Source organism: Lepisma saccharinum, chromosome 10 (assembly GCF_977018435.1).
Source record: "Lepisma saccharinum chromosome 10, izLepSacc3.1, whole genome shotgun sequence".
NCBI classification, from domain to species: Eukaryota; Metazoa; Arthropoda; class Insecta; order Zygentoma; family Lepismatidae; genus Lepisma; species Lepisma saccharinum.
In genome coordinates this window covers 78,767,897-78,781,718 of record NC_139238.1, presented here as the reverse complement: position 1 = coordinate 78,781,718, position 13,822 = coordinate 78,767,897, and the positions used below count along the sequence as shown (strand labels likewise).

Sequence of the window (13,822 nt, the reverse complement as noted above, 5' to 3'; positions counted from 1 at the left end):
TGACGTGTACGGACGATCCAAAGCACTTTTTGAGGGGTGTCCAGTGACGAATGGCAACATAGTGTATATACTAATGTTAAAATTTCTGTTAACCAAAAACATTATAGTGTTTGAAATTATCAGCAACTGTGCAAAATGCATGAGTATAATGTAACGAGTGAGGGTTGTGTGAAACACTGGTGCCATATGTTCCAGCCTGGCCAATGTCCATGATGAGCAAGTGAGGTGACTGGATGAGCAGGATGAACGCTAAACTGGTAACAAACCATTTAAAAAAGAACCGCCAATTCACCATTTCAGAGTTTTCTGGTGAGTTCCTGTACTGATTTCCATCTGTTCACGTACATGACGAAATGGTTTTAATTGCAGCGCTTGGATGATGATGAAGAGATGAAGTCCAGCATGCCGTGGTGGTTCAAATTACAGACAGCACTTCCATGATGATATACAAAATCTCAATCCATGGCTACTACAAGTATTTCAAATTGGCTGTAAACCATGTTTAAAAGTAGTGTAAAATTATAGTTGTAATAATACTAAAACATTTTCAACTGGCTGTGATGATACCCATACAAATGCCAATACATACTCACTCTAATTCCAATACCAATGCTTGAATACACTAAGAAAATTGTGTTCAGAATTTTTATAAATGTTAACTTAGAAGTGTTGCTTTAAAATATTTGAAAAATTACAAAAGTGATAATCAAAATATTAACATAAGTATCACTTACTTGTGAAATTCACTTCTGCCACAAAATGTTGGTGCAAAATTAAATACAATGTACATTTTGCATAATTTACTTGCAGGATAAATTGGACTGCAAAAATACTGCATGGCATTTCTGCAGACTGTTGAAAATACCAAGACAGAAATACTAATACAGAAAGTATCGGTTGGTATTGGTGATTCAATTTGAACCAATACTTTCTAATTCATCAGCATTGGTAACAGCCCTACATAGCATTCTTCCTGCAACATTTCTTAGGCTTAAGGGGAATGATGCGATGTTATTCAGACTATCCAGATGCTTATACATGAAATATTTTCTCAAGAACAGGCTATCATTCGTCATGAAATATTTTCTCAAGAACAGGCTATCATTCGCTGCAGTAATTAAAAATGTATTAATTACCTCCGAGACTCTAACAAGAACATGCTGATCTGCTTTTCAATAAACCTCATCATTCAAATGATATCACGCTTCCCCACCCTCAGAACATAGTTATTCTGACAGTAAACCTATCTCCTGTGCATTGCACCATTTCATGAAGGCCCACCCATAGGAGGTGCCAAGGTAAGGCCACATCAGTCTCAATCTTGGCCCGTATTGGAGGTGATTTGATGAGCACCATGTTCCGGTCACATTTACCCCAAGGTACCTATTGATTAGAGACTGGGTGAAGCCCAGAGCAACTCTATGCAGGCAGAATGTCGGAAAAATTTCTATCTCGGATCACCCATCCTGGAATTCGAACCTGGATCTTCTAGGTCACAGTGAGACACCCATTTGACCGAACCACCATGACATGATACTCAGAATTACCTTTGTTAATAATCTTTTAAGGTGGCAGAAATGTGCACTGGATTTAAGGTTCAAAAATAAGATGTAATCTTTGCTAAAAATGGCAACCTGAAACTAACACCTCAACAGAGCAAATAATATTCTTTCATGTTCATACGTTATTCATGTTAATCATAATCACAACTTTAGTAGGCTACATATTCAGATCACTATTAAAAATATAAATTTGCAACTGGTTTTTGCATGTTACAGAATTAAAGTAATGTGGATTTTCATGTATAGTTGTTACATCTCATTAGAAGGGTTTCTACTCTTTTGGCCACAACAAATTCCTCAACTTTTCCAGTCATAAAACAAAATTAATGATTTAGCTTAGTGATAAATGTTAAATATTCATTATTACATGCTATTAAAAGATTCAAGTTTAGTAAACACAATAATAAGCAAAACAGTTTTGTGTAAAATACCTGCAACGAAGAAGCAAGTTATTGCAGAAATGTTAGTTTTTTTCACTATCGAATCCTGGCAACTCAACTTTATGTTAATTGTTAGCCAAAACAATATGATACCAATTATTACCAAAAGAAAAAACATTGTTAACAATGCTCATTGTTTAACTACAATTTTGATACTACTGGTCTACAAATAAATGTCTTGTGAGGGAAGCATGTGTGTCAGGGGAGGTTACAACGGAAAGGGGTTAAGTACTTGCAATGACTGTTAGTATAATAGAGGAATACTTCTGACATGTAAATAGTATGAGAGAACACAACTGATGTTCTCGGTGGCTCAGTCGATAACGCGTCTGACTACCATGCTAAAGGTCCCGGGTTCGATCCCCGGCCAGTTCAAATCCGGGAACTTTTCTAACGTAGGAAGAGGCCCCGGCGCCCACCCAGCATCGAATAACATGGGTACCTGGGGGAAACCCTGGGGGGTAAAGGCAGTCAGGGGCATGATGCTGATCACATCACCCCCCCTCACGACCGGATCAAGAAAGTGTGGGGCATTACCACCACACCCCTATACGCCTTCATGGCATGGTGCTATGCACAGGGGAGCACTTTACCTTTTTTTACCAACCTTCGTGCTGGAGTGATCAGCATAAAAATGTTACAAAACCAGCGATTCCATGTTTGAAACCTGGATACACGATTGTGTTTTTTCCAATACCATTTCATTATTCATACTCATCACCAGGCAGCTGCAGACTTTAATATACCCCTAGGTTGTAACAAATTACATCACAAGCAGCGACAGTCCTGGCAATCCATGTCCATTGGACTCTCATAAACAAGTGATTTGAGGAATCCCAAGATGTAAAATGGAGTAGATTCAGGTCGGGTGACCTTGCAGGCCCTATCTAATCCAGCAAACAGGAAAGGTAACATCCAGATGGTTCCGGATATCCACACTGAATTGAGGAAGTGCTCCAAAGCTTGTTACACTGGCATCTCCAACCCTAGGTTCGCTATCTCAAATTGTTCAGTGCTGCATCACCTATTTCCTGTTTCATTTTTGCATGCTTTCACTGAATCACCCTGTATATAAATACACATGATGGTACAAAAGAAGGGACTTGCAGTATCAAACTGATACAAAAAATTTAACAATACAGTTTGCTTCATAAAGAAAGATGAAGCATACATTACCTTCCAGTCTGGATTTTGCTTCCTGGAATCCAAAGTCCGGATTCTCCATGAGATCAGCAACTTCCTTTGCACCCCAGTCAAACACATTCCCTGCCAGGAGGGAAACCAGCAAACTCTCCTGCTTTGAAAACCAGTCCAGAGAGTCCAGGGTTTGCAGCCGAGAGCCAAGTAGCTTCAGTGCCTGGTCGTTCTCCTGCTGCTTTTGCTACAAGATAATAGTATCACATTACAACCCACTTCTGCATCAAAAAAGCACAATGTCACATGTTCCACACCATTTAACCCATTCCCGAATGAGCGACGGGCATAGCTCATCATACAATTTCTGTCCAATAAGATGGGCAATGGCAATAGCCAATCGTTTACTATAAAATTCTACTTTGAATGAATGACTGCCTAGAATTAATCGAACCGTGTCTGTTGTGCACGTGTGTTGTAACCAATTCTTACAAATTTCAACCGCTAGATGTCTCATTTTCCGTGTTGCTGAATTTTACTTGTACTCGTGTCAAAAAAATATGTTGAAGGTTCGTTTATAGACTTGAGAATAGCATTGAACAATTCATATGCTCATTCTGGAAATATTTTATGAGGAGTTTGCTTCGAATTTCACAGCTAGTCACAATTCCGATCCAAATAGGAGGTTTTTAGGCTATTTGCATTAATTAATTCCATAATACCTTATCAAAATATATTTTCAATAACATTTTCTCAATGTTATAATTTATTTTCAAAAAATTGTTACAGAAAAAAATTGTCAAATGTGAGAAAATTTATATAAACTGTAACGTATTATATGTCTGTGGAAAAAGGACGTGTTGTAGATTTCAGATTTTTTTTAATAATAATACACTTAACAACATATTTTCATTTCTAAAAAACAGCAAAAAAGCTCCACCCCCTGGGTGAAACTCTGTATTTTCAGGCTCATCCGGAAAGGTTAAGTAATTAAAAGTGACTCTTGCTGTCCCTTCTTTCCAATCTACAGTACCTTCAAGAGGGGAATGAAAAAATGATCTCAATCGATGAGGCATTATAGTGCAAAAATACAGCATAATTCTCTCATACAAATTTGTGTTACTAAAATTTCAGTTTTCATACATTTGAATCATTATGAATAAATACCTTATGCAGTGTTAAATTTCTCAAGACTGCTCACGTACAAACTTATAACTTTGACCCTATATGCTCACTACGTATTTTAATTACACAGAAAAAAGAAAATAGACAAGACTTACCATTAAATAAGGATCTGGGAAGTCAAACTCCTTAAGGCAATGCTCAATTGTGTCTAGGAGACTTCTAACTGATAGGTTTCCAAAGGCACTGAAATATACAAATAGAGAAATTATGAATAAAAATCATGTTCCTCTTTCCTTGTGTCTGTCTAGTTCTCTCTAGTTAAGACACAAGAGAGAGACTGGCATAAAAAATTGTTTATGTCAAGAAGCAATATTCTACCAAGCAGATATAAAATTGCAAAGTTCATTCATCTCCAGGTAATCAGATTTAGCTTTTGCAAAAGAAACAGCAGATTTACTTCACTAACGTATTACATGGATAACGCACAACTTACACTACATGCCATCATTTCACTTAAGCTACGTTTCCATTCTGACAAGTCCAGACTCATGACGCGCATGTTGTGTGTCATTTAGTGCACTGTTTCCAATTCAAAACAACTTCTGCAAAATACGTCTGCAACAACACTGGAGTGCAGGACTGCAGTGTAGCATTGTGCAGAGCTTTAGATTAGTTCAGCGTTTCTTCTCTTGTATTGTAATAATTTGGTAAGATGGGCAATACAATGGTTCGAACTGGTGACATCCCACAACTGTGACTCCTGTTCATATTGCTCTATACGTTTTACTACTTTATCTTTCGACCACTCCATATTGTCCACAAAACAAACACTCATGTACAACTAGACAATCAACTGCAACAACTACACTCCAATAACAGGCCGTTGTGTCGTGATGCCGCTTCAGTCCGAACAGCGAACACGTGGTTGTAGTCGCATCGTCTGTTTCTACTCTAGTGCGCATGCCTGTGCCCCAGGAACATGCTACAGGCTGTTTCCATTTTCCACAGTGCATGACACAGCGCAAGTTGTGCCTCAAAATCGTTTGGGGCAATTTTGTCCCCTGCACTTGCACTGCGACATGTTGTAGACAGTTTCCATTTCAACAAATGCTTGGCAAATGCAACGCGTCATGTTGCAGGCCAAATTTGTGGTAATGGAAACGGGGCTTTATAGTAATGAAGTTCAGTTTTGGCATGTACTTACTGTTTCTTTCTCTAGCTTTCACCAGATCAGGAGATAAGACAAGAATAGTCAAAGTTTCCAACATGGGGAGGTAAGTTAGGTTAAAAAAGATTAAAATGGTAAGACAATGCAGTGCCCTGTCACTTCTTCATACTCCACCTCTGGCTAGCAACTGACTGTCATATTCAATATGGCTGCCAGCAAGTAAAAATGGCTGCACTTCCTCTTTATTGTGTTGTGACTTGTTTGTTTTTCAGGATTTTACACAAAAACACTGCACATTTGTTGGTAGTTTTTTCCAATAATACATTTATTTGAATATAAAATACAAAAACACAGATTGAAAGAAACCAAATTTATCAAAAGTACAAGAGGACCAACATCAGAAAACTTAAATGAAGATCCAGGACCATTAGACAAAGGATGGCAATTATTATTGGAAAAAAAATTGTGTTAAATTACTGGCCAGTACCAATAAGAGTATTCTGTCACATCTTCACAAGGCATCTATGCTAAAGTCAGTTCTTGTGCCATACAGGAGGAAATCTGTCTTGTTCTCAATCTTGTCTCTGAAAAGATATAAATATGCTGACCAACGCAGTAATTTATTTTATTAAGAACATAAACTAAACGTAACGTTTCAACCTTCTAGCAAAGTCTTCTTCAGACTCTGTATCAAGTACAAAAGTAACAAGATACAAAAACAGGGCATTATATATACACAAACATTACTCCCTCCAGACTATTAGAAAGTTGTTCTGGAAATTTCTAGCAGGTGGCTTTCCCTTGTCAACTGTACTTTCAGCTAAAAGGCTAAACATATTTACTTCCATATAGAATGTGGTTGGGATTTAGATCTCACGCTCTTTTTCCTTCATTTTTCTTTCTTCTCCTCTCCTCTCTCTCTCTTTTGTCCTTTCCACTCTTTCTAACAAATTCTTCCATTCTTTGTTTAACTTCAGTCCCCTATTCCAGTTCATTGTGTGGAAAGGACAAGAGAGAAAGAGGAGAAGGAAGAAAAATGAAGGAAAAAGAGCGTGAGATATAAATCCTAACCACATTCTATATGGAAGTAAATATGTTTAGCCTTTTAGATGAAAGTATAGTTGACAAGGGAAAGCCACCTGCTAGAAAGTTCCAGAACAACTTTCTAATAGTCTGGAGGGAGTAATGTTTGTGCACATATAATGCCCTGTTTTTGTATCTTGTTACATTTGTACTTGATACACAGTCTGAAGAAAACCTTGCTAGAAGATTGAAACGTTACGTTTAGTTTATGTTTTTAATAAAATAAATTACTGCCTTGGTCAACATATTTATATTTTTTCATAATCATGGAAACAAGGCTTAATGGTGTTATAATCTAGTCTCGAATTGCGAATACACTATGTAGGCAAAAGTCTCTGGACAAACAGTGCTGTTTGCCCCGACCCTGTGGCTGAGTGGTTAGCACATCGTGCTGCGATGCCAAGGGTCCCGGGTTCGAATCCCGGTCGGACTTGGTTGTTTGTGAATGTCCATTCATCAATTTCATTATTTCATCACTCATCCCCATCTTTGCAAATTAGCCAAGAGGCACAAAACGCGAAGTAAAATAAACTAAATCAAATCAAATCAAACAGTGCTGCTCATTCCAAAGACACCAGCCAGATAACTAATAAGATGACAGACCTACCGTTGCTATTATTACAGCATTTCCTCTTCGGGGCAGGATTTTCACTAAGTTCTGGTAATTGCTGGTGGATTTTTTTTCCATTCATCCTGTAGCCTCATGAATAGTTCATGGATGGTTTTCGGTCGAGTGGGTCTGGAATGCAACCGGCGCTCCAGTTCATCCCAAGGATGTTCTATGGGGCGGAACTTTGAGGAAGCCAGATAAGCACATCCACCTGATTGTCCTCAAATCACGATGCAATGGACCCTGCTTTATGGGTAGGGCCATTATCATGCTGATAGAGAAAAGGGCCAACTCCAACTGTTGCCACAGTGTGGGCAGCATACTCTTGTCTAACATGTCCTCATAAACACCACTGTTCATGTTGCCATTGACAAAACTGAGCCCAAACCAGGAAAAACAGCCCCAGACCATGACATTATCGCCACATTCACTTGGGTGTCTGGTGACTTTTGGCTACACAGTGTAGCTGTTTTGTTGTGAAATCTGAACTTCAGTTTAATTCTCTCCTCTCTCTCCCCCTCCCAGATGATGCAGTGGTAGTATCGTCGCCGTGTAATCGAAGGGTCCCGGGTTCGATACCCGGTGGGGGCACATAGTGGTTCGGATCCCACTTTAAACTGTAGATACAGTCCTGAGTAGCCTTATTGTGCAAAAAGTGGACTTAAAACACCAAATCAACCAACCAATTCTCTTCTCAGTCTTCAAGAAAAAATCTTTAATAATATATACACAAGTGTTACATTTGCAGAGTCTAATTATCCTGAAAATAATGCAAAATTCAAAGTTATTTTGCACAGCATATTTTGTGATTGCATAACATGTATTTTAATATTATGATGTAATTATTGAATATTCTGAAGCAAAACTCTTGTTAAATTGATGCTTGTAACTGAAGTGGAATATGTACACACTAATATTGATCAATATTTAGAACAAATTTTAGTTGTTACAATTTTCAAACATCAGTATTGGTAGGAATTGGTAAGAGCATCAACATCGATATGAGTATCGGTTCAAAGAAGGGGTGAGTCAATACTGATGCTGATGTATCAGGATTGACCATTGCCATTGGAATCGGAAAGTACAGTGCGTTTTGCCGTCCCTTGTGTGCCTGTCGGCAGCTGCCCGGATGGCAACTCCCATCAAATCATATGTAATATCTCCACTATGGAAACAGCTAGTTTCAAAATGACTTCAAGTTCTCAGAATTACAGTTACAATTAAGTTCAAAATCAGCACATTAAATGTCACGAGGGATGTTGGAAATGTTGTCCTTGTGCATCCACACATCTCTTAATACGACGAGACAGTGAGAATAGCGAAGACAGTGTGGTCAACCAATTTTGTTAAATCATGTCTCCCCAATTACATTTTATATCACAAACAATGTGACTGGTAAATGCTCTCAGTTATATCTGAAGTTCTGATTGACACACCATCACATTATATAACAGCCTGATATGTAATAGGCTAATAGCATACAATCAGAATTGAAATAAATGTGTAGTGCAGTAGGAAGCTACGGTTACATGCTGAAAAGGAATCACTGTCTTACATTTACTAAGAAATAGAAATTTTTGTACCGGAACAGTTTCAGCAATTTTATGTATATTGTTATAACTAAAGACCGGATGTTTAGGCACTAAAAACATATAAAATAGGCAGGCAAATAAGCACTTATAATTTTCAAAATAGGCAGTAAAATAGGCATTAAAATACAAATAGGCAATAAAAAAAGGCAATTAAATTTAACTCAAAATAATGAAGATAGACATACAAAAAGAAATGTGTTTAAAAAATATAGAAACATACCTGTACATTCTTTATAGTTACTTAAAATAAACCAGGAGCTCATCATTAGAGACAGCAGTCCAATATTATACTTAATAAATCACTGCAAACGGGAGTCACGTCAACCCAAAATTTTCCATTGTATAATGGCTACACACAATAGTCTGACAAATGAAATTGTTGGCTACTTCCAACCAGTACGCAAATTATTTAAATATACACTTTATCACTGCACACAGGGTTATTTCAGTTAAAGAATTTACACTATATATTCCACAGCAGTTCGAACTAAGAACCTGTTTAAATGCATTTCAAGTTTGTACTGTACGGTTTGGCAGTCTCTGAATAAGAAGCACTAATTGTGGTTGCACGTCACAACAAGGTATTTCTTCACGTCATCAACCGACAAGTTATGTCTGCGATCGGACAACACATTTTTTAGAATTGAAAAAGATCTTTCAACCTCCACAGATGTTACCGGAGCATACTTAAAGCACGCGAGAACATGTGGATCTAACTCAGTTTGTATATTTTCATCTTTCAGAACTTGTTGAATTGCCCTTAATTTGTCCAAGTCCTCATTAGCTGCAATAACTCGCTAACTGTTATTTTTGAATTTCTTGGAAGCATCGGAAACTAATCCTGGGAACAGGAAATTGTATGCACCGAGTTCAGTCATGTCCCAATTTTAAAGAAAATACCTAAAATAGGCAATATCTGGTATTTATGAAATAATATAGGCAATATCGTATAAAATAGGCAAAATTAAATTGCCTTTAAATGAAGCTAATCCCTCCCCCCTGGCCTTCGCAACATTCCTTTTCATCATATCTCTAACAGGAAAGAATAGGCATTTTGCCTAACATCCGGTCTCTAGTTCTAACAAAGCAAAAACCTATAGTTAAAACATCATCAAATTATACAATGGAAAACGATTATTTATAACATATAAGTGAAATTTAAATAAAGAACATATGTCTTAGGCAATCTTCTGTAAGAAAAATCAGCCTTTTTCATATATTCTTACAAGCAAGAATCTGTTTGAGTATAATTTTCCACAATTCTGCTCTTCAATTTTGAAAACTCAACATCTGGCTAAATCATGTCCAAATGTATAATACATATCAGTGGCGTGCGGTGACATTTAGACTAGGGTAAGCAACATGGGTGCACTGAAGGGGGGTTAGGGGGGTCAGACACCACTCCATCCAATCCATCATGTTATAAAGAAAACTACTTTTCCCAAATTTTGTAATGGAAAATTTCTCATTATTGTTATCATTTTCAAATAACAGGAATTACTTTTTGGAATGGCACAGCAGCATTTATCAATCGTTGCACCCTTTTGTAAGACCTTCATTCATCCCTCACAAAAGTTGTTGCTTCAGAATAAACAATCCCACAATTTTTTTTTTTTTTAAAAAATTGTTTTACGAGGAACATGTTCTGAAGATTAAGGGAAGCAGAAGTTATTTTAAGCTTGCTTTGTGCACATGGAAGCTAATTGACACTTGCTTAAAATATGATGTCAATTATGGAAACGATGAAACTAAGGAATCTTTGATATAACCTTAAATGCTACTAGAGAGATCCAAATGTAACGAGGTAAGCTATATGTATGATATTTTATATTCGCAAATATATTCTCTGATAGTAGCTAGGTGCAGTCCAACAATTGACTTCGATTAATTCCTTCACCGCTTTGTAATCAAGGCATCCTGGGTTCGATACCCGGTGAAGGCAATAGTGGTTCAGATCCCACTTTAAAATGTAGGTCCATTCCCGATTACCCTTATTGTGCATAAAGTGGACTTAAAAAAAACTCAAACTAGATTAATTCCTTCATGCAGTGCAATGAACATTGAACGGTAACGAACTGGAATAATGATTTTTCGTACTTTTGAATAACATGTGATAAATTTGACACACCTTTCTCAGAGGGAACCAACGAACAAGGTCAACAATAAAGTTTCTAGTTGTTCTGCTGCCAGTCAACAACTCTGTAGTTATAATTTTTTTCTTCAAAATGCCTAATATACTGCTTACCATCCTTCATAATTCCTGCCTGAAACAAGTCCTCCAAATCAGGAACACACCTCCAATTTTGGATTGTTTGCAATTTTTTCGTAATTATATGCCGAAAATCCCAATTAAAGATTGTCATCAATAACTCCCAATTCCTCTCCCCTCCTCCCCACTTTATCACTTCACTGCACCGACAAACAAGCAAATAATATGAACGAAAAACCTCCCACGGCAACAAGTGTCTGCTGTCCGTGAAAACAGAGCGTTCTTGTGGATGAATGACTCAGAGTTGCCAGTCGATGAAATATTTTGTACAAGGGAGATAATAAAGCTCACGAAGAAAATACGTAAGCATACAATGGTATTCATCCCAGCACACTTCAAAAGCTAAAAAAGAAAAAAATGTTGGGCACAATATACCATCCATATACATCTCATAGTAGCATTGTGTTTAATTATGCTTTTTGTTCTTTTATTCATTCATATTGTCGGGTCAACAGTCAACATCCATCCTCATCAACTTATAAGCTGAAATGCAAATGAACTTAAATAAAATGTTGATATCTGGAATGGGGTAAACAGATATTCTTGTACTCTGAGAATTGTGTGAAACTTGCAGATTGTTCACATAATTTCCTCTGAGACAGTGACGATGCCACAAAGTGGTTCACGAACTCAATCCTGAGTCGGTCAGTCCATTCTGCTCTCCTTACATCCCTATACGCAAAAATCTTGATAGTGTAATTTTAACCTCACATAAATATTTTATATCTGATCGTTTACACGTATATTAAATATGGTCTTCTACCACAAAATATTCTTGCCCTCCTCTTAGCAACCATTTTGTATAATGTATTTTTATTGTAATCGAGCACAGTGATCTACCTACGCGTGACTGCTAAATGTGAGTAAGCTAAACATTCCAGAAAAAAATATATGTTGACTACTGCCAACACTGCAGACGCGGTAATTATATCAGCATTGGTATCGGGTCAAAGTGGTATTGGTTGAGTTCTAAAATATACATATCCAGTTACATGTGCATGTACTTACAATGGTTGTTCCTGTAAATGTTCCAGCCTTGACAAGTACTTTTCCTTAAACTTATTGGCTCTGTCTCTTGCTGTGGAGCTGTGAGACTGACTCTTAATGGCACGTGTAGCAAACTTGTCAACCGAGTCTTTGAAGCAATGCAACCAGTATTCCCTGGAAAGACATTTCCACAATATTACTTACTATGTATTTACAAGCAAAGACAGAAATCTCAATACTGTTGAAGTTCAAATTTTAATATATTGTTAAAGTACCTTACCATCTGGCACACACAGGATATACATTATGTAGAAATTTTAGCAATAAATGCAGGCTCGACCAGGCGTCGAACCTGGGTCTATGGCACACCATGCCATCGCTCTACCAACTCAAAAGCCGAGGCAGCCGGGCTTCACCTGGTTTTTGCTGTTGCTGTTTTACCTGTGTGCAATTGGTAGAGCAATGGCACGGTATGCCAGAAACCCAGGTTCGAGTCCTGGTCGAGCCTGTATTTTTTGCTGAAATTTCTAGGTAATATTTGTGTGCAAATCAAAGTTCACAAAATAAACACTGCTTAAGGTTTAAATGTGTGTGAATTAATACAATTTGCATATTTCACCAACAAAAATTATAAACATCTGTAGCCTATATGCTTCACGGACAAATTAAGTCCAAATTTGCTACATTTTTAATGCATCACACACGTAGCACATTTTTGTTAGCATGTACTCTTCATGCATTCAGGCTTTGTAATCATAATCAAGTTTTTTCATGTGTTAGCAGACACCACAAAGTCCCTAATAATTCAATGAAATCAGTTCATTATGAATATTTTAATCCAATCACATGTCTAAAAACCTTACATGTTATGTGTGAATGTCACACACGTAACATTGGAATGCCCAATTATTATTAATATTACCATTACAATTATTATACTTTTTACTTAGGAAAATATAATAATGTAAACATTCAAGAAAGCATTATCAACCTCACATACAACTCACCTAGCTTCGCTATCCTGTGTCAAGTCTACAGTGTCAGGAACATAGTTGCTAGGGTCTGACAACAGAGGGCAGAACGTGACCTGCTGCTCCCTCCTGTCTATCTCTAGTTGATCCATGGGAACCCCCTGAGCTGACAGCACCTGAGTGGGTATAGGACTACGTAGGCCGGAGCTCCCTGCGTAGTTCTCTTGCCAAGAGTACCTATCAGGATCTGAAAGGGGCAATTCGCAATATACTCCATGTTGTTATTAGATTCTTACATTATCACTAGGGATAGGATTTTAATACACAATAAAATACAAGAAAATGCTCTATAAAAATTCAATAATGCCTTCAAACCACAACAAATTTACATGCTCATTTCACCGATCCTGCATTGCAATGAACCACTAACAACATACGTAGTTTGTCAAAGCAAATCGACCACTGGCTGTCTCTTAACAAATATATGAACACTGAAAACCTCCTTACCGATAATAGAGAAACATATTTGAAGTAAACTATGTTACAAGAAAAATCTTCTCCAGACAAAACATCAACATCCTTCATTTTTGTTCAAAACCAGAATCATTTTCTTGGCTACTTTCATTCCCATGAGTCACTTTTTTAACTACATCTCTTTGTTTCAGAAGGAATGATTTACCAGATTTCCTAGAGCCAAAGTTGTTGTTCTGAAACGTTCATACTGGCAAGAAACAAATGGGTTGCTTTTTAAGAAAATAAACAAAAACACTATGAAATGTCTCTTCTCTCATAAAAGCATTAAAAAAAGCAAGGTAACGTTTAAAAAATTGTTTTAAAATGCACTAAAATGTCATGAAACACCCTAAAAATGCAATATCCCA

The 13,822-nt window shown here is 37.1% G+C and overlaps 1 protein-coding gene across 2 annotated transcripts in view; it reads right to left on the bottom strand.

The window, feature by feature from the left end:
- Positions 1-13,822, bottom strand: part of LOC145993967 (4'-phosphopantetheine phosphatase) — a 116,596-nt gene that overhangs the window by 15,734 nt on the left and 87,040 nt on the right. For both annotated transcript variants that reach the window (XM_083129976.1, XM_083129975.1), the window contains exons 9-12: positions 12,978-13,188; positions 11,992-12,144; positions 4,417-4,504; positions 3,179-3,383 (exon numbers count right to left, since the gene is read on the bottom strand). In XM_083129976.1, the coding sequence (XP_082986102.1) occupies positions 3,179-3,383; positions 4,417-4,504; positions 11,992-12,144; positions 12,978-13,188 (657 nt within the window). The remainder of the gene's footprint in view (positions 1-3,178; positions 3,384-4,416; positions 4,505-11,991; positions 12,145-12,977; positions 13,189-13,822) is intronic.